General features: G+C 39.4%; 1 protein-coding gene across 1 annotated transcript in view; it reads left to right on the plus strand.

The window, feature by feature from the left end:
* The first annotated feature begins 337 nt into the window (after positions 1-337).
* Positions 338-22694, plus strand: part of KLHL4 (kelch like family member 4) — a 36169-nt gene continuing 13812 nt past the window's right edge. Inside the window, exons 1-4 of the mRNA XM_084213008.1 lie at positions 338-771; positions 18788-18958; positions 19844-19980; positions 20871-21067. Of these exons, the coding sequence (XP_084069134.1) occupies positions 350-771; positions 18788-18958; positions 19844-19980; positions 20871-21067 (927 nt within the window). The 5' untranslated portion in view covers positions 338-349. The remainder of the gene's footprint in view (positions 772-18787; positions 18959-19843; positions 19981-20870; positions 21068-22694) is intronic.

Here is a 22694-nt window from a genome sequence, read left to right on the forward strand (position 1 = left end):
CCGCGCTGTGGAGCTGCGAGTGTGTAAGCCAGGCAGCTGGGGAGTGTTATGGTTGCTGCTTTCCTGTGCTAAGCTGATTTACTTGTTTAAGGTCTGACCTCATCATCCTGTCAGTATGGATTCCCACCTATACAGCTAACAGCAGCTCAGCATCGCCGGCGAGAGCTCGCGGTGCATTAATCAGAAGAGAGAGCGAGAGAGCTGCCGGTATTTGTTCTTCTGTTGCCTTTCCTTAAGAAGAGGAGTTGAAACAGAAGAGATAACAAAGAATCCATTTCCTTCCTGAAAGAGCAGGCTTTTTGTCTTTTTTTTTTCTTTTTTATACCTCTCTGGAAAAAAAAAAATAAAAATGTCAGTGTCTGGAAAGAAAGAGTTTGATGTGAAGCAGATCCTGAGGCTGCGCTGGAGGTGGTTCAGCCACCCCTCGCAGGGCTCCGCCGGCTCCGGGGGCTGCCACCAGCAGGAAGGGTACGAGCACAGGGGCACTCCGGTGCAGAACAGGTTGAAGAGCCACTCTCGGGACAGAAATGGGCTGAAGAAGAACAGCAGCCCCGTGCACCACAACATCCTGGCCCCCGTGCCGGGCCCGACGCCGGGGCACCACCGCTCCATCCACAGCTGGCACCAGCAGAACCTCATCGAGCAGCTGCGCTCCAGCGAGGAGAGCCCCAAGAGCAGCGCCCAGGACAACTCTGGCAAAGAAGATCCAAGTAAAAGCACACAGGCGCTGCAGATGGTCACAGAACAAAATGCAGATGAATCTGCAGAGAGGTAGGAGTTTTCAAGTCTGCGCTTGGAAAGGCAGACTTGTTTCCGAGTTATTGCCTAAAACTGTCTTTGTTTTCAGCCAGAGTTCCTTACTGCATTAATCTCACTTTATGTCTGTGCACACCCACACTCAGAGGAGAAGGAGCACTTCTGCATCAGGAAAATGAACAGAAACATTGTCATGAAATTGTGATCTTTGCTTAAGGTATATCCTTCCATAACTCTTCCATATGCATACAATCTGCCAGTTTGTCAAATTTGCTCGATCAACATTCTCAGCATATCAATTTCTTCTCTTGATTTATTACGTGTGAGTACAATGAAAAAAGATCCTCCTGACATCCTGTCCTCATTCTGACTTTATCAATGGGTGCAACTTTGACAAATGGGAGCTGCTGGAGGTGCAGGGGCTCTGTGGTTGCCATTGATCTCTCAAATTTCTCACTGATTTTCTTTTGCTGTCTTCCTGGCAAGTAAAATTAACCTTGAACTGAGTGGAAAGGAAGCATCATTCTTTGCTTGTTTAGAGGTTTGTTTGAAATCCCAGTACTTTCACAGCTTCTTTAGTAGGCTAAGACAAATCTTTTCTGCAAGGTCAGGTGAAAAAACATTACAGCTATGAGAGCTTAAAGGTGTAAGCATAAAGGAAGAGCTATTTTTAAGTTGTGAATAACAAAGAATACAATGTCAATACCACTTATTTAATTAAGGCTTTTTATGTTTTCTTTTTCAAAACTCATGTCAGTATTTTTAGCTTATCCAGCAACATTTTTACCCCACCTTTCCCCACCTTGGATTCAAATCAAACATTTATGATATGATTATTTGCACTGTTTGATCAGATTGCTATCAGTCTTTGGACATAATTTAAATGTGTTACATTGCATTTAAATACAAATTTATCTCACTTGAAGTTACAGTTCTCTCAGTAAAAACCAAGCTGACAGCTTGCATATTTTTAGCAGTTATTATTTTTCAAGTTGTGCATCTGCTGTGGGGAACATCTGCAGATGGAACAGCAAAAACTGCATTCCAAAATGTCACTTGGAAACCAGTCCCAGTAGTCAATAGGTACCATATAAAATCATGACAGAATAAAAGCACTGAGGAAGGACTGTGGGAGTTCTGAGTGTTTCCAAGGGTGGTGGTTTGGAACGGGGAAGCAGCAGACCCTTAGTACAACATTTCAAATGATAGCACAAATTTCCTGGGGAAAAAAGAGATGATTTTAGACACACCTTAGAAGGAAAATTGATTTAATTTGAAGAAAATAAGGAACACTTGTTCATCCAAATAAGATTCTACACCATGTGAAGAAGGAGGTAAAAAGAAGAAGGAGTTCAGTTTGGGAGGTAATAAACCACTGCCTTCTAAAATAAGATGTGACATTTTCTCCAGCTATATATAAAGTTTCTGCTAAGACCTCCTGAAGTTTTGTACCTTCCTATCCATTCCAATTAAAGTTCTGCTCTTGAGCTGTTTGAAGTTGCAGCTTTTAGGATAGTTTGGAACTGCATATATCATATATTGTTATAGTCAAATAAGTTTAAAGGGTTTCTTTAAGATTTCAGTAAAAGCCATCATTGCATGTTGTAGATTAAAATCTATTTTAACATACACCTTAAAAAGCTGAATTGGTAATCAATTGTTTATAAAGTGATTCATGGCTATGAGTTTCTCTATAATTAAAATTTATTTCAAGAAAATAAAACTGACAATTAAGGACAACATAGCTTAAATTTCTTAAATATGTGTCAACAGAAATCATTGATAAAGCACTGTTCCCTTCCCCTACAGCATCCAGGGCAGGCCACACATTAATTAATACATGAATTGTTTGTGTAGAAATGAGATACTGAGAAGAAATAAGGAGAAGCAGCCTTATGCCTACATCTACCTAAATCTAGGATGTAGGTACTGATAGCTGGATATATTTTCATCTCTCCAAAGCAATGTCTCATCTGTCTCATCTCAATGTTTCATCTTTGAAGTTGTGCCTTTACATCATTCCAGGTCCCCTCTCCCTTTAGAAATTCCAGGTAGTCCCAGTTAATGGTAATTAATGGGCTCTGCTGGTGATCAACACACACAAAAATCAGGTTTCTGCAGGATCCCCTGGGCCCACGTTCTCACACTGCCAGAGCCACCACAGCAGGAGCTGTGCAGGTATTTCAAATGTCAATACACCAAATTTCACACCCACACCAAAGACAAATTTGCCTTTTAGACCACAAAAGCTCTGTACTTTCATAGCAGCTCTCTCTGAACCAGTGGATTTTCCTCTGCCTGGAGAAGTTCCATTTTTAGGTGCATCTAAAGGAGGACTCTGCTGAGTGTCACATGGACATCCAAAATAGTAGAAAAGGAAAGGGAATCTGGCCAATACCTCAACCCTTAGCAGAATATGAAAGCAGTTTCTACTAAGAGTTTAATGCTTCCCATGGAAAACTTGGAAATGTAAAAACAATATTCTGAATTTCTTCAGAAAAACTTGAGTTTTCTTTCTCTCAAACCTCAGAACTGAATGCTGTCAGTGCTGGACAGAGTGCCCTGGGGTTTGATGAAATAAGGGTTGGTTACTGAGGAGGAAAGTTAAATAAGAAAGTACCAAACCACAGTTCCATACATGATCATCAATACACTTATTTCTGCTTTCTTCAATCCATTTTGGTATTCCTGTCCCCAAATTCAATAGTGCAAGAATTAAAGAAACCCTTCTGGTCCATGGGCTTGCTCCTGAATTATATCCCAGGACAAGTGACAAAGTAATGAGGCTCCAGGGATTAAAACTCATGAGTTTTGTTCTAATCATAACCAGTTAATGTGTGGTCAACCAATACATTTTGGGCCATAAATAAATGGTTTATTGGCACAGGGGTAAGGAAAGCCTCTCAGCATCCTGGGGGCTCTCTGGTCCAGTGCTGCTCAGGGAACCTGCTCAAACAGGAGCATCTAAAATGATGGGCCCTGCTGCTCTGAGATCCTCATGGAAGTCACATCTGCAGTTTGGAAAAAAAGATAAAGAGCAGATAACCTTTATGTACTGACCTCATCTGATTCTCACCAATCTGCTCCTCACATGAGGACTGGGACTTCTGCATGGGTGAGAAAGAGAGTAACCAGCTGAAGTCTGCAGAACCACCAAGGTTTATATTTGTAGAGTGCATTTCCCAATGCAGCATTTTCTGATGTTACTGGGGCGATCAGCGAGCTGAACCTGTGGAATGTGGCCATGCCTAGGAAGGGAAAACACCTCCAGAGATTTCAGGTTTGGCTTAGAGAAGAGCTGAAGTGAGCTCTGTAAGAGCCCATGGGAAACAACCTGTGGGTGTTCGGCAGGCAGGGCTGGTGGAGCTGAGCACTGGAGCTGCTCTGATCTGCCTGGCATCTCTGACCTGTCCTGCTGGAATCTTCAGGCTCCTCTGCCAGGGGAAACAGGAAGCATTCCCATTCCTTGCAAAGAAAGGGATGCAGAGACAGCAGCACACACTGGGAGGATTTCATTGTTAGATCTTGACAGCCAACAGAAACTTTGTGTGCACCCATGGACACACATGTGCATGCACAGACAAAGCACTGAAACCTCCTAAAAAGAACAATTTTGATATTCAATTGCTTCAACTACTTCTCTTAATAATTTCTGGGCTCACAGATATTGACTTCTCCAAGAGAGCACTGTGCCCAGCAGTTATGAGCATTCTGCCACATTACCACATCCCTTCCTGCATGCCTGCCAGGTTTGTGATTCCACAAGTGTGCTATTGCAGACCTTGTGTGCTGCTTAAGTATTTCCTAGTTGCCCAAAGGCACTTGGATTTCAATAGTAAATGTAGCATCCATTCACCATTTTTCTCTTCTGCATCTTTTTTTTCTAATTATGTGGCTGAAAAATTGCTGACAAGCTCTAGCTTGGGACAAATTCTAGGACAAATGTTTTCTAATTTCCCACATGAGGCAAAATATATTTCTAATTAATTCTAATAGTATCTTTTGATGTTGTAATCCAAACAGTCACTGCTGATGCACATGGAAACAGATACTTGGGAGGCACCTCCTCCCAAAGGCAATCCTTTTCTGTGGTGGCTATTTTTGATATACAGCTATTTTGATAGCTCATGCTAAAACTTGAAAATTCACATTTCTTTTGGATCTGGCAGACATATGGAAATAACTATCAGACTATTTTCTTCACTGTCTCTGACATACACATAAACACACACACGTGTACATGACTATTTCAGTTGTTGTCCCCTAACTGGGAGTTTTCCTTTGAGTTCTGCTTTTACCTCCAGTAGCAGATGACAGCCTTGGCTCCCATTCCAGTGTGAAATAAAGAAGAACAGGTGATCATTTTCCTGGTGAAAATGGAAGTTATGAGTTATCTTGTGAAGCCACTGTTTAAACCAGACTGAGAGGGCTTTTGGCACTGCAAGTGAAATTCTGGGTACCCAAAAAACCAGTGGAGCCCAGGAATGACTGACAATGCACCCCAAGGCAGCAGTGAAAGTGAGGACTGAGATGTGCCCTGGGCAGAGAAGGTGATAGAGGGGGGGACATCACCACACTGCTTCCCTGCCATGGGTAAGAATTCAGTTCCTCTCTGATGCCCAGGGTAAAGTTTAGAAATGACAATTCCTAGCCTCACATCATGGCAGTCTTTATTTTTTAAAACAGAACTCCTCCAATTTTATTTTCACTGAACCTCCAGCATTTTGAAAGAAAGTTTCAAAAAATCTTAAGTTTAGCCAATAAGTATTTTAGAAGCATGATAAGGAATTCTGGACATGTCAGACAGCATTTCAAGTCAGAAAGCTGGACCAATAGGTTTAGGTGCTTCTTTGCTTGTCTACAGTACAATTTAAGCTCTTTAAAGCATTGGTCCTTCCCCATCAGTGTGTATATATATATACACACATAAATATATACATATATACATACACACACACATATATATACACACACACACACACACATTGTATAATATATATATATTGTTCTCCTTATTCTTCTTATTGCCACACTTTCCTTCTTGACACCCTTTTGCTTATGTTTGAAAATTGTTTCAAGTCTAAAGAGCTGCAGTTTGTGCAGTCTGGTGCCAGAATTCCTACCCTGACAGGAATATATCGTGATACTTCATTGCCTGTGCCCAGCAGGTCTGTCTGGACTCAGAGCTCAGTGGGCAGAGCTGGATGTGCTCCTGTTGGATCTGGCAGTCCTAGTGGAGAGCTGGATTCCTTCTGTGTCATCCTGACTCAAATCTGTTTGAATGTCCTCAGTAGTTGTTTTTCTCTTATCAACAATGTGGTGCTGTTGCCTTGTGATTCATGTGGAACTCCTGCCTCTGTACCAGAGACCTGTTCCCAAACCATCTGTACATTTTTGCAGTTATTTGTTCCCCAAACCAGCGCTTTGCACAAATAAATTCCATCTTGTGTTTATCAGCTAACGTCTCCAGCTGGCTGAGCTAGTATTCAGTTCTGATTTTATAACCCTGATTTAGTGATTTAATATTCAGTTCTGATCCAATACCCCACCATACATGCAGCTCTTCTCAGCTTGATCTCCAATTGTAAAATATAATATCAAAGATTTCTCTTCATTTTTTTCAATTAATTTGGAAAATTTATGAGAAGATTTAGAGGAGCTTCTGGGCTAAGTTCCTTAGGAACCCAGTTTGATTTACCTTCCTATTTGTCAGTGATAATTTAACACCACTGATAATTTCATGCCATTTGCCATTGATCATTTAATAGCATGATTTCAAACCAGTTTCACCCTTGTTCCAAAATGGGTTACTCCAGACAGTCCTGGAGGCAGAACTTTGCACTGTCTGGTATAACCCACTGAAAAATAATACTCTTATGTTCAAGGTATACATGACAGCTATTTCTCTCCTGTCCTCCATAATTTCTAGTAAAAGCTGTTAATGAGGCACTTCAGTTTACTTTGACATGTTCTTCTTGGCAAATTCTCTCTGACTTAAGTTTTATTTCTCAGCGCTTAGAAATAATAATTATATGAATTTTACACTGTATAATTTGGCAAGAAGTAGCAACAAGGGAAAAAAATTAAGTTTGTGTCTTGTGGAGAATTTTTCAGTTTCCATAGCATTTATAACAATTTAATATCAATTCCAGCAGCATGTTTTAAAAAGATGATTTTCTGCAAGCCTGCAACGGACAAGCTAAATGCTCCCTTGTTACCTCAAGGACAATCAAAAACTAATTTTCTTCTAACAATGATCTTTAGCTAAAAGTCAAAGCATGAGTTGAAACTGGATTGTTTAAGATGTTTGTAGCTGATTTGAGAGGGGTCAGAAGTGACATTATTTATGGAAATTCACTCACAACTGGTTGAAATAGGGTAGCTGGGGGTAAGCAAGAAAATTTGATACCTAAGTTTTGCTAAGTGTGGAAAATCTATAAAGTTTTGGTAAGTGGTATCTTATGAAGGATTAAAATCTAAGAGGAAAATCACCTTTTTTTTTTTCCCAGCAGCTGGTAATTCCCAAAGAGGAGCAGGCCTTTTGAGGCCAAGAGCAAATGCACCCAACAGTGACCAATGAATTAATTCTGACTAAACAATGCTGTGACCTCATACAAGAGCTCTTGGTACAGAAATTAGAATCCCAATGTCTCAAAGGCATCCTTGGGATGTATTCCTACTCTCACCTGCTATTATGACATCTTCTGACGAACTTGAAAAGCAAAAAAAATGAGGTGTTGCAGTGGGTTGAGACAGTTACTAAAGATGAAAGGAATGGGAAGAATTGCATTTTGAATCTAATTTTATATTCACCCTGTGGAAGGACTGGATATTTGTTAACAATATATTTATTTCATAGCTAGATAAGTAGACTCATAGGAAAATTTAAGCTGAAAAGGGGCTCTGGATGTCATCAAGTCCAACCCTGTCAACCCACCAAGAAGTCTATAATGAGAAATAATCTGACTTACTAGAAAACACACATTATTTTACAAGCCTACATTTAACAAGCCTGGCTTTCAAAGATGAATTATTACAGGCAAGGGAAAAAAATGCCATTTAATAGTAATTTAACAATCTAGGACAATTCCAGTCATTTCAAAACAATTTTTTTATGATTCAATTATCTTCTCATTTTCACTCCACAGAGCTCGCTCTCAGCAAAGACAGCTGTTAAATGACTTTTTAAAGAGTTATTACTGTTCTTAAAATCACTTCTTAATGTCTCCAGAAAAAGTTAAGGAGATGATTAAACACATGTGACCGATGCAGAGCAGTTTTTAGAGACCCACTGAGATTATGCAACTGAAAGATCAACAAGAATTGAGATGGTTGGTGAAACATTCTGGGAAAAGGTTTTGGTTTCAAAGTTAGAGCCAGGCAGGATCCTAACAGAAAGAAACTATTTCTTTTCACCCTTGGTTTGTGGCTGAATTGTTTACTTTGGAATACTGTAATGAGGAAAACTACTAAAATCCTACACATTGAAAAATAAAGGGATTTGTTTGTTATAATCAAGCAGCTAAATTTGCCCAACTTATCTAGACCAGTTTGGTTTAGCTCCTTTCATTCTGCTAGAATAAAATAATTCCCTAATGCATTTAGAGAATGATTATATCAGGCAATTAAATGAGGCTGTGCCTTACTGGTTGTGCACCTGTTGGTGTGCAGGGTAGAAAAATTAAACAATGAAGCTGAAGTTCTGTTGGGATTCACAGAAAGAGCTGAAGATAACTATAGGATATAAACATAAAGAAAATAATCTCTAAAACAAAATTTAACCTCTGTGGCATCAGATTCCCTCCCAGTGACTCCATCAACACAAACACCAGCACTGGAAATTCCCACCCTGCTGTGACAGCAAAGCTGCTCCCAGACCAACTCCTTCCCTCCTTTTCCAAGCAAATGCTCAACAGTAAAAACTCAATTCAAAGCAAATTAAACCAGGTAGAACCAGACCAGAGAGCCTGGCTCCTCACAAAGATTCTGCCCATCCAAGAATTCTTAGCTCAAAACACCTTTGATTTCATTGTAGGAACTGTTTCCATCCTATGGGACAAGTCAGGATATTTCACTGCTCCCAGGGAACAAGAGAATAACTAAAAGTATTTAAAGGAACATCCTACCTTCATTTCAGGTTTAAGTATATGCTAGAGCATATAAATGAATGCAAAGTGTTTTGTCAGGAAATAGGCATTGTTTTCTCATGCTATCTTACAGGATAAAAAGTTTGCCTCATCACATCTCCACTAAAACCCATTTAGGCCAAAGAAACATTTTCAGTGGTAAGGAAAGCAATGGCTGATACCTGGTCCTTCCTTCAGATGTGTTGTCCATATTTTGAAAACCTTGGGACAAGACTCTAGATGTCTTACCCAGATATTAACATTTGATTCAATCAAATTCAAGTGCTTCCCAGCCTAAATTTTTAGCTCATGACTAGGATCTGAAAAAAATCAAGATATGGGTTATGTCTCAGATTTGTTGCCTGTTTATTACCTGACAGCTATCACCCAGGCTCTTGGTACCACAGTTCACTCGTGTAAAAGAGCATTTTCCTGGGGACACAACAGGAACTGAGCAAGCTTTTCAAACATCCAGATTTGCCTGCACACAGCTTTGCAAAGTGGAATTCATGTACACTGTGATAGACCCATTATATTTCAGAGTTGCACAGTTTACCTTATTATACTGGCATCACAGAAATCAAGCTCTGCTGGGACTTCCCACTGCAATAAGTAGAGACCAGGATATTTCCAATAAAATTTTTTTTACAGCAAATAAAGGCAACACATTTGAGAAAGTGGGCAGCCACTGCCACCCTTTGCCATGCTTCAGTTTACCTGATAAGTTACAAGTCAAGAGGAAGGGAGACATTCTGGCAAGAAATGAGCATTTTCAAACCCTGTTCATTTTAATGGAAGTTGGGAAAATGAAAAACCTTTTTGAACAGGGCAAATATACCTTGATTTAAATGGAAATTGTGAGCAAACCACTAAGAAATCCTAGGAGTTGGAGAAAAGCTATTTTAAGCTATTACATATGGTTTGAGTTGCTAGGGAAACCTCTTTTGCAGTGTTCATTTAGCACAGATGCTCAGGAAAGCTCTGTCTCCATGTCAGACCATTTCAGAGCCTTGCAGAATGTGAGGAAATAGAGATGCACATACACACACAGGCAGGCAAAAATACCTCAGCAATTCTACCTTAGTCATGCTCCATGTCTTTGGGGGCAGCTCCTTCTTCCCCTCTCTGCCACGACCAGCAGATCAAAAGCTCTGACTCCAGGCTGAGAATATTTGCTCAAACATTGCCTTCAGTTTGGATCCATTGGGGTTCATGTTTCAGGAGCTCTGTCTTTGTCATGCACTCAGGGAGAAGGCTCTGATGCCACCATTTCTGGCCACCTTTTTGAGCAGGCAGATAAATATATATTATATATATATATAAATATATAAAATAATTTGAGCAGACAATAAATATATCCTCTGAACACAAACGGGGGTGCTCTACCATGTTTGTAGTGATAATTTAAAGATGAAAATGCTGGTTCTGGGTCGTGGTTCTCGTTTCTGTCTCGCAAAAGTCACTCACAAAGGATTCTCTCCAGCTCATCATTCAGTTTATGGCAAACTACAGCTAAAGGCAGAAATTCCTCCCTGTGCCCTTCCTTACCCCCACCCATGTCTGTGTGCTGCTGCAGTGGCTTAGGATGGACTTTTGACCTTTCTGCCTGAGATGCCTGGCCCAGTAAATCCCCCAGCAGCGCAGCCAGTGCATCCCTGGTGCTGTCACAGGGGATTTAGGAGCAGAGCAAGACAACTTCCCAGGAAGTTCCAGCCTGGTGGTCCTGCAGGAGCCAGGCTGCTCAACCAGAACACAACGAGCTGCTGAGGTCAGCCCAGAAAGGACAAGGCTGGAAGTCAGGACTAATTTCTTTTGCCTTAATTTGTTTTATTCACTTGAAGGATCCCCAATTCTGCTAAAAAAAGAGATGCAGAGTGGCTTGGTGGGATAAAATGCCAATAAAATTGCTTGGGAGGAAGCTCCCATGGGATGTCACAAGGCAGGAGAGCCCAAATGTGCCTGTCCCTTCCTCTTTCAAACAGACCCCAATGACTTCTCAGCTGCTCAAAGTTTCCTTATACTTTTTCACTTAACATGAATCCAAACCCGAATTTAACACAATTTAAAAAATATCAAAGTCAGGACTGGAAGGACAATATTTTATGAATAAATGCAATAAAATTGCCGTGTTATTATTTGTATAACCACATTACAATGTAAATTCGCCACTCTCCAGCCTAGGGAATTCTTCTAGCACACTGGGAAAAAAACCTGTCATCATAATAATAATATAAGCAACATTTTCCACAGTTCATATCAGTTACACACTTTTAGCCTTTGTTTTTCTTTTGGTTTAATGTGCTACATTTATTTAGATTTCGTGGTTTTATTCTGATTCAATTACAGTGAGTGAGGCTGACACAAACCCTGGCTTGTTGGAGCAAGCTATCACTATTATCTGTCCAGATAAATGCCAAGTCACTAATGGCATTGAGAGAACAGGCTTTATTAAGCCAGCTTGTCAGAAATACTGGTAAATACACTTGATACTGCCAAATTAAAGCAGCCCTAATGTTCTGCCTGTAAAGACAATTCTCTCTGTGTCTTACAAAGGTGCTGTGGGCTCCTGAGCAGAGGTTTTCTCACTGAGGAATTGCTGTAAGGTGCTGCCTCAAGCCCTTTCTTTTCTGAGCTAGCACAGGAGATGTTCAGTGGGTATTATTTCTGACATTAGCAATGATAAATAATAAATGCTATAATATTTCTCAGGTGCTAAAAAAGTACAAGTCAGTGGCCAAAGGTAAGAACAGGAGCTAAAGCACAACAGTCTACATAATTTATAACATTCAGAATTCCCTCCAGTAAATATGAAAGGGCATTCACAATATGCTGGTTTGGTTGTACTGACTTGAAAGAAAATGCCCTCAATTGAGCCAGAAATGAATACAGCAGGCTAAGTTATTTGAACTCCTTTCCAGCCTAGGTTTGAGTTATATTTTCTGACACAGAAGCTCAGAAGATAACAACTGACTTTGGAGAGTATTTTGGTATCAGCATATCTGTGCATCTGTACCTAGAGACACACAGAAATATTTGGCTTTAACCCAGGGAAACTCTCAGGGTGTAATTGCACAATTAAGAGAAGGAGAGAACTGATCACAGATAAATTTATGTGGCTTACAAAACCTTCAAACAGCATAGAAAACTTCAGTCTACTTCTCATCTGTGATTTCTACCTGTGGGACTGCCCAGACCTTTACACACATCCTCTCTCCCTCATTTCTAATAAATCTGTAATTATGACAGGGCACTTTGGCTAAACAGGTTAAAAATCACACCTTTTCTCCCCAGTGCAGTAGTGTTTAGCTTTGAATAAGGTATCCAGCAGATCAGCTGAATTAGGTCAGGAGATATTTTGGAACAAGCCTGGAGATTTTTACATGACTGGGGGTGTCTCATACAGCAAAATTAAATTTGAAGTGGTGCCTTCATCTAGGGGATCATGTTTCACTTGAAGGGGAAAACGTGAGAAATCTTGTTATTTGTGAGTTAGGATCCAGCTAAATGCAGGAAAGGAAAAATGTAAAAAATGAAACAGCCATGAGAAGCCCAAGAATAGTGTCTCTTTGCCTTTGGTGAAAAACAAAAAAGAGGGAGAAGCACGTATGAAGGTATTATGGTAGTGGTTTGAGGTTTAATAAATCAAGGTACCTGCAGAAATCTCCCAGCAGGATCCACACTTGATGAGCTGCAAGGCTCAGATTGGCAGGGGCAGGGATAATTGCTATTGGGACTGTTACTCTCTGCCTTTTCAGAGCTCTGCCCACTGGAGGCACAACCACTTCACATTTCCTTTTTTCTTATACTTGGATCTCCCTTTGCTCCTCTCTGCTCCACTTTTCCCAATAAAAGTCAAAAGGGACAGCATAAAGCAGGGTCTTCTTCTCCTCACTCTCTCCCATCAGGAGTCTTTCTGAAAAGTGCTTAATGAAGGAACAAACATGGAGTTAATTAGTTTCATCTGGCAATAGTTTTGCTTGGAGTGAAAACCAGTTCTTCTTGCCATTGGCCTGTATTTTGTTTTCTGTGTCCTCTAAAGCAAAATGCCACGGGCTCAGATCCAGCATTAAGCCATTATTTTTCATTTTGTACATTCTGACAGCTCAAAATCATCCTATGTCATGCCTTCTGGTCACATCAGTTTTTGTTCTTTAGAAAGATTATCACTTGCTCCCTGGAAGTTGAGCACTCAGCCTCCCTGAGTTTCTCCTTCACTTTTAATTTCCCTCCAACACAATCCTGTACTACAAATGTGAGTTTGGAATTCATGCATTGCAGTCACCACTTGGCACTATTATCATATTAATGATGATAATTATTAATTATCATCATTAAGAAGATAATATATAAAATACTCCTATCCTTTTACCTGAGAGGTTTCACTCAGTTATTCTTTATTATATAATGTAAATGAACCCAGTGTTAATTCTCCTGCAGGATAATGTTCTTGAATGGTGATTTAAACTGGCATTAATTGAAATGATTTGTCTGAGACACTCACTTCACCCCTGAATATGGACACATTTCTACTAAAGAAAGCACTCAGGGAGTGCAGGCAGTGCTCTCTCCAGGCTGATTGGATATTGCTACAGCTCCAATTTCTTTGCCACAGAAATATAGGTTTTTATGTAATTTTAAGAATGTTTATAGCAAAGTTTCATGTTCAGATTAGTTCTGTACCACGATGAGAGCCATTAGAAACTCCCTTCTATGTACAGAGGATTTTTCAATTTCTTAATTATCTGCATAAAGCAAACCGTGAGCATAAAACTCTTCTGTAGACGTGAGATCTTTCAACAGTAGAAAAAGTAGATCAACAATCAGGAGAGTTCACACACTAATCTGCAGAGAAAATAATTTTGCAATTCCTCTATTAAAAATAATAAATATACAATTTCCAAAGGCAAGCACCTTACTGAGGAGAGTGTTTGGACTGACTGATAATGTACCTCAAAATCAGAGCTGAGAGAAGGCACAGAGAGCTCAGGGCTCTGCAGTTTGGGTGCAGCTTCCATTTCCCACTGGAATTACCCCAACAGATCCCTGAGTTCTATTTCTGAGGGATTCAAAATATCCTAACCCAAATCCATCCTGCTATGAATCATGATGACATCTGTCTGTACGTTGTCATGTCTGGGGGAAGAACAAAACTCAAAGGAGCTAAAAGTGGTTTGCAGTGAATGATATGCACATTTACACTTCTAATCCCAAATGGGAAAAGTTATTTTAACTAACGTCAACTGAGACAAGCGGCCAGTTTATGCTAGCCTTGGCAATAAAAATTGCTCAAAGCAGGCAGTTTCAAGAGCTCCAAGCTCTAAAGGAATTGTCAGAGATTTCAGTTTAGTTGGGAAGTCAGGAGTTTCTCCATTAACCAAAAAAATTTATAGATTTTAATTTCTTATTTCTTCATTTGCTGCATCATTTTCTATAATTATTACAACCTCATGTAAATGTTATGACCTCAGCAGTCATCAACAATTTCCCATACTCTTTTAGGACAAACCTTTTCACCCATACCCTAAAAACTCCGCAATAAAGAATAAAAATGAAGAAAACACCTGCAGCAGAAATATCAAGGCAGAGGCCGGGACAGTTACTGATGTATTTTATCAGCATATTGATGTAATTTTATCAGCATCAATTAATACAAGACCATCAACTTCATCATTATTTTATCTGTGTTCAGAAATGGCTTCTAAATTTTTCCTAACTTATTTCCTAACTGAAATATTTTAATTTCTCAGCCAGCTGGTGGGGTTTAGCTGTGACAGATGCTGTGATTTTTGTAGGAAAAAAGTTTTTGTCAGCAGCCAGAGGGGCAGAGCTCCCAGGGCAGAGCAGGGTGGAGCTGTCTGGGGAAAGGGGCTGAGCTGCATTTCTCTTAAATAAGCAATAAAGAAAAAGAGAAAAGAGAAATGATGATCTGCACTAGAAATATTGCTGCACAAACCAACTGTGCTGGTGGAGCTGCAGTTTTGCCTTGGCACAGCTCCAGCTCATCCCACAGAGCTGGAGCCCCCTGACCTGGTGGATTTGCAGAGCACAGGGAAGGACACCCCAAATCCAAATCTCTAAATGACACCAGCAACTGGACTTGGTTAAACTGAATTTCTCCAATATCACAGCATCTTAAACAGGTCCATTCAACAAACACCCAGGAAGTTTTCCCCATGAAAATGTAAATAATGGCCTCATCTACACCAACAAAATGAAAAGACTCCAATAAATCACCTCTTATTCATGCAATATTGTGCTTCTAAGCTTTCTTATCATCAGGTTTTCTTCTTAGTTTCAGCCACAGACACACTGAACGAGGTTTAACAAAACACTGAATTTTGAAAAGGATATGGCAAATAAATGGCATTTATGTGTTATTGCATTCTAACTAAATAATGAGGAAATCTGGATTTATCCTTTATGTAGTGATTAATGAAGAGCACTCTGCTGATTAGAGTGAAGAGTTCTCCATTATGACAGAAAATAAATTTAACATAATTCAGAAAGTTAAGGAGTTGTAGGCCTGGAATGAATCACAAAACTCATGCCATCAATTCTGATTACAGAAAAGATGAAATTGTACCTCCACACTCCATTTTTGAGTCCAGAAAAAGCCTTGCTGTTACCTGTCATTTCCTCCCCTGTGTTTCATTCAGGCAATTATTTGAACAGAGGTGTAAACAGCTCTTTGAAAAGTAAAAAAATTCCCAGAGTTTAATGAGAAAAGGGCAAAGATGACTCTCTGAATTTAAATTCTGTTCCCAAAAATCTTTTTTATTGCTATGGTAATAGCAAGAAAAAAAAATACAATATGCTATAATTACCCATAATATTAATAATTAAATATTAATAACAATTAAAGTCTCTTTCTACCACATGATTTCTGTAATAAAATCATGGAGCAGCATCAGGAGCAGGATTTGCCTGGAATTCTCTCAGCACCTTGTCTGCCTTTGGAACTGAACCCCTGACAGATTTCAAGCGTGGCTAAACGAGTTATTCCCATCTCTTGTATTTATTTCACTCACAACCTGCCAGCCCAGCTCAGTTTTGAAAATGTCATGTGAAATAGTGTCAGAAGTCATCCAGAAGGCGAGATGACTTCTGACAATTCATGTTTTTCTCCCAGTAAGCTTTGGTACCTTGGAAAAAAAAGGGTGAAATACAATGTTCTGACATGATTCATTGTGACCAGGCACACTGGCTGGTATTTATGTCCTCCTGATCATCCAGACACCTAATGCTTTTTGATTATTCCTTCAAGTTTTCAGTGTATATTTTCTGTTTCAAAATTCCATGCCTCTTTTAAAATGCACCATATTTTGAGTATCCTTCACAAATCCTCACTGGAAAACTCTGGAATGATTTCACTTGGTTCTCTACCTGAAATGAAATTCATACAACTCAGTGACTTCAGAATAATTTAAATACAGATTTATCTCTCCAGGCTAATCCACATTTTAGGCCATTATTAAGAATTCTAATTACAGCCCCTCATCCCAGTGAACACCAGCACGAAGATAACATGAAACAATTTGGGTTCCTGATTCTTCTGACCAAATCACCGATTTTTTCCTCCCTGACTAATGCACTTTTGGAAACCTTTATTCCTGAACACTCAGCTTTTGTTGGTCCAAACTTGTGCACATTTTATAGGAATAAATCTTTATCTGTGCTACACCCTCAGCATCCTCTGGCAGAATTCCACACCAGACTCCAGGGGGCTTTTCCTGGCTCCTTCCTTGAGGATATTTTGATCTCTGACTTTAGTGCATCATTACCCAGTACTACACTCTGAAGGTCAATATTTGAGTCTGACAGTCAGACATTAAGGAAAGCATATAAATATTTATCTTTGAATTTAATTTTCCCCCTCCATTATATATCCACCATTTCGAATCAGCTGCTGAAGATATACCAGAAATTATATTATTAATTTTAATGGAGAAATTGCTTTTGCTTCCAGTATTTTTCAGTCTCTGAAGGCCTTTGCCTTTGAAATAATTAATTATATTAGTGGTATTTATGGTGTAGTTAAATGTGACTCCACTAAACTTCTGAAGAAAGTAGCCATGACTAAATGAAATAATTAGACTTTCACTCCCTTGGAAATGATTCTCTAACCACAAATAAATACATGCTATGGGGAGTTATTTATTTCACACAACCAGTATTGTCTATTTACAATTGGGATGGCTGAGTATTATCTGAAGTTTTTTCTGCAAAGATCAAGGCTAAGTGCAATGTACTGAGATACAACACAGAGTGCATATATTGAATCTGAAAAAAAAATTTTTTTTTAAAAATAATTTTCTGAAAAACGTTAAAGGATGCTTAAGAGGTAAATAACAAAACATTCCAGAGTATGAATTTGGCACCCAGCAGCTGATACAAAACTAATGAGCATATAATCCAATTTTGCAGCTTTGTCATTGTCTATGGAGCATTGAAAGAAAACAAATAAGAAAGTGGAGTCATTAAACACACTGAGACAAATTCATTTTTGTAAGTCAAAAATGACAAAGGAAACACATTAGAGGTGAACTTGGTTTTCCCCTTTTTCTTTAAAACCAAACTAAGCCAAGCTAAAATGGATTTGAAGTTGTAATAAAGACAGAAACATCTTGCTGAGGGGATGGAAAACTGCTGTGGCTCAACTCAACATTACATTATAATTTGGTTTTTAATTATTTCCCTTGACTTCTGTGAGCTATATAATGAGGTATGATCTTTGAAAATGAATGATCTAACATCTCTATTTTCTGATACTACCAATTCAACCCGACTTACCCTTTTTTATTTCTCTGTTTTCTGAACTAGATGTTAAATTGTGGATGTAATCCAACATTCTGCTAAATTTGATATGCTAATTTTGTGAAGAGACCTTATCTCTCCTAATCATTTATGAATTTGCATTAGCAATATCAAAGACAACCAGGAAATTTAGTCAACAGCTGTCATTATTTCCCAGTTGGGTTTAGAAATTTAAAAAAACATTTAGGTGCTGTATAATCTAAAAAAATTTGATATTAAATGGAGAAAATGTTTTTCCAAATAATCTTTAGCTAAAGTACTGTTAAATTGCAGCATTTTAAAGCTATATGATATACATTTGTATCAACAAATGCATTATTATTTACTAAAAAAAGATGAATAGAAAAATAAAAATTTTTCTAAGGAAGTGTCAGGAAGGTGTTTCAATCTACATCAAAATCCATATTTAAAGGCTGTAAGGAATGATGTTTTGGAAAAACAATGTGGGTTTCCTATAACTGGAAATGCTAACAGAGTTCTGCAGTGGGAGGAATATATTTATATTGTACATTTCTGTGAAAGGCAGAGAAATTAATTTGTCTCCATTATTTGCATTCAGATGCTAAAGGCCATGTCCAGGTTCCATGAGCTTTTAATTTGGAAATTTCTCTAGAATTACATGGTGCTCATTAAATTGTCCTCAGATTCATTCCTACTGACTCAAGTAATTGAATGGACAAAGCAAGCAGAAATCAGAAACAAGACCTAAAGATGTAATACCCAATATTTCATGCCAAGAGGCATTTTAGCTGTCAGTATCACAGGAAAATAGGGGTATTTTAAGGATTCTGTTTGTGAGTGCATTTAGCACATCACTGCTGTGCAATCCACTCACACTGATGGAGGCAGACAAGTACTGCACACCCTACTACTAGGGGAAAGCATCCCCTACTACCACAGCTCTGGTAAAGTGCAGTTTATGTGCAGGTTTGTGAATAAAAACTTCCAGATAGCAAAGAGAAAAAGCGGGAAGAAGGCACGGTAAGACCAGGACCGTGGGACTTGTAAAAACTTCAGTGCTGTCTTTTGAGTAAAATTCAACGTCGTGAGCGTTCACGACGGAGTTTTAACTCTGTGCCCATCCCTGGCAGGCTGTCCAGCACCAGCAGCTCTCTGGGGATGAGCACCACTGGCTCTGATGAGTATTTCCAGTCCTCGAACCACGCGGAGCAAACCTTCCGCAAGATGGAGAGTTACCTGCAGCAGCAGCAGCTCTGCGACGTGCTCCTCATCGCCGGCGACCAAAGGATCCCCGCACACAGGTACCACCCTTTCTGCCTCCAACTCCCAAAAATCTGCCCCAATTCATGGGCAGCCTGGTTGGCTGTGAATGGAGAGTCACTCTAATTAGGAATCCGGCTAATCATGTGAGTGACGTTTCATCTCTGTTATTCTGAACACAATGAGACTCAAATGCAAACCGCTGGCGCCGTCCACCTTCTCTTCTTGCTGCTGTCAAACTACAGCAAGATCAGTGAAGAAAATCTGCCCAGATAAGCACTCTGGGAGAAAATTAGATTGCTAATTATTCTTTTAACTTCGCTGCTCACTGCTGCAAGATTTGACTGCTATGCTAATTGTTTCTGTTACACGCACAATTCATAACATAACAAAGCTGGATTTTCTGCCTGGTGCTGAGATGATGAGGTAATTTGCTGTCCTGCTGATGCCTTGTGAAGGCTGCTCTAGAACAGAGGCTAGATGGAGCTAAAGAATAAAGGAGGGATTTATTAAAGGGCCTCAATGGATGCACCTTGGGCAGGACAGGAGTCCAGCCAGGGCTGCACCCCAGGAGGAACCAAAATGGTCCCAAAATGCACGACCAGTCATGAGGTCTGAACCTTTTATAAGTTTTGGTCCCTTTTGCATATTGGAGTTAATTGTCCAATTATAGGTTTAGGTTACAAAGTCCCACCCTGCTTGTTTTTCTCTCTTCATTCCACCATTGTTTGTGCTGCTGGGCTGAGATTTGGGTCATTTGTCCTTGGTGCCCAGCTGGAGCAGGAATTGTTTTGTCTCCCTGCTCTGTGCACAGAGCTCACCATCCCCTGATGTGAAGCTCAGACCCACACACTAAAGCAGCACAGAATCTGAAAAATAGGAAAGCCAACCCTGAGGCATCTCTGCTAACCCTGCCTCCCCTGCAGGCTGGTTCTCAGTGCAGTCTCTGATTACTTTGCTGCCATGTTCACCAACGATGTGAGGGAAGCAAAGCAGGAGGAGATCAAGATGGAGGGAGTGGATCCCGAGGCGCTGAAGGCTCTGGTGCGCTACGCCTACACAGGTAACCCTGCCCCAGAGCTGCTCCCGAAACTGACATCTATTTCTGCTCATTAATGCATGAATTTTCATACTAAAGTCCTGCTTATGGAAAGCTATATCTATTTTTGTTCATCAATATATGAATTTTCATACTAAAGTTCAGTTTATAGAAATTTATATCTATTTTTGTTCATCAATATATGAATTTTCATACTAAAGTTCTGTTTATAGAAATTTTTACATATTTTTGCTCATTCATATACAAATTTTTTACTAAACTTCTATTTATAGAAAATTTATATCTATTTTTGTTCATTAATATACAAATTTCTTACTAAAGTTCTATTTATAGAAATTTTTACATTTTTTTCATTAGTATACAGTATACATTTTCATTAGTATACAAATTTCTTCAAATTTATACACGTTTTTTTTCATTAATATATGAACTTTCATACTAAAGATCTGTTTATAGAAATTTATACACCTTTTTTTTCATTAATTTATGAATTTTCATACTCTAGGTTGGAAGGGAGTTTAAAAAAACACCCATCTCTGACCCCTGCCACAAGACCAGGTTACTCAGTCTTGTTTTGGGAAAGGTTTTTTCCCTAATCACAATTTTCTTTTTAGTGTTTTTTTTTTTTTTTTACCATCCATATCAGATCGAAAGCTGTTAATGTTCCAGTAAAAATGTCCCAATCATTGTATTCAAAATCCACCAAATCCTGTAAGTTAAAATATCTGTTTAAAGAATCTTTCAGCAAGGAAGGAAAATGGATCTTTGAACCACAGGACATCTCAGAGAAAAGCCAAAAAGCGACAAGGTTTTAAATAATGAAGAAAATATAAAGGAAATTACTTAATTTCTTTTTTTTTTTTTTTTTTTTTCCCTAAATGAAAACTGCCCAGGTATCCTGGAGTTAAAAGAAGACACCATAGAGAGTTTGCTGGCTGCTGCCTGCCTCCTGCAGCTCTCCCAGGTCATTGAGGTGTGCTGCAATTTCCTCATGAAGCAGCTGCACCCCTCCAACTGCCTGGGGATCCGCTCCTTCGGGGATGCCCAGGGCTGTTCCGAGCTCCTGAAGGTGGCCCACACCTACACCATGGTAAGGTGAACAGCTGACAGCTTTGCAGCCACAATTACTCACAGAAATGCTCACTTCTGTTCTTCCCCACTTCAGAGTTTGGCCCTGTAGAAAGGCAGCCTCAGTGAATTTAAATTTGCTCCTGCCAAAAAATGGAACAGGGCTCGTGTCTAGGGACAAACAGCAATGGGCCATCCTTGTACCTTTGATTCCACACAAAGAAAGTTCTAAAGCTGATTTTAAGGTGAGACACCCGTAAAAAGAGTCAAAATAAAGAATGTATTGGGAAGATTTGGAATGCTAAAAAAGAAGCACGCCCCTGACTAGAACATAATCCTCCTCTGGCTCAAAGCAAGAAATGAATATTCAGAGCATGGGAAACAGAGAAGTGAGATAACTTGCTATGAAACCAAATTGAGGGATAAATATTCAGGGCAACAAGATGTGCTATCACAGCTTAAAACACACAGAAAGAATGGCAACTGCTACAGCTAAACAGATATAAAAAGAACTTCTTGTTAGGAGACCCATGGCAGCTTTCTGCTTGGAAAATTAGGGGAGGATGTCAGAACCAGTTCAGAGGATTCATAATGCTGAGAACTCTCCAGCAGGGCATTGTGTCTGTCCACCTTTTGAAGGAGGTGAGAGTGGCATGAGCAGATGAGGGCACTGCTCGTGCTCCTCCCTGTCACAGCAATGAATGCTTTGTTTAGCAGCAATTACATCCCCTTTACATTGCAAAGTTTGAAATGGGGCATTTAGGATAGATAGATAGATAGATAGATAGATAGATAGATAGATAGATAGATAGACAGATAGATAGCCAGCCTGTATAAAATAGTGTTGTCCTTGCTGCTCCAAACCTTTTTGTACTCATCCAAATTCAGGAAATCCCCCTCTACTGTTGCCTCTTTCCTCCCACCAGTGCGAGAACGTGGGGTTAAAATTATGGTTCAGATTTCTGCAAAACTGAAATAAAATCATATGGTTGGATTTAGGATTTTATGACAGTAAGAGATGATGAGACAATAAACAACAAAGAGATTATGGCAATAATTTCTGTTTATAGTTTTCTTAACCACTGAATCCTCCAGTCTTTTCCAGGAGTTAATCCTTAATTATTTTTTTTTTTTGAAACCACATGTCACAGATTTGAGAGTTGAGTCATTAAAAACTTCCTAAAATGAAGGATCATGGTGACTCTGTGACACTCAGCAGCACTGGGCATAAGTTTTATATTGTTTTCCTTGAAAACAGCTTCTACCACCTCTAGAACCACCTCCTGTTCTTGCATGGAGCAGACTGAAAATGCTGCCATGAAACAGGACCAGGACCACAAACCCACCCACCCTGTTTGCTACTGGCAGCTTAGAAAGACAAGAGGAAACTTGCACCTCTGAAGTAAAAAAAAACCTGTCTGAAACCCTGGCAGTGATTTTACAAAAACCCTTGGAGAGCAGGAGATCATCACAATGAATAAACACCTAAACATTGTGGAGGGGGATAAGTAAAACACTCGGGTTTGTTTCATGCTGGTGAAAACGTGGAACTTAGGGGAAAGGCTGGAAAATTGTCCTGTAAACCCAGAGCCCAGTCCATTTTCAGATGTGCTGTAAACACCAGATCCATTCAGTAAAACCAGACACAA

Source organism: Fringilla coelebs (genome assembly GCF_963513975.1).
Source record: "Fringilla coelebs genome assembly, chromosome: 11".
Lineage (NCBI taxonomy): Eukaryota > Metazoa > Chordata > Aves > Passeriformes > Fringillidae > Fringilla > Fringilla coelebs.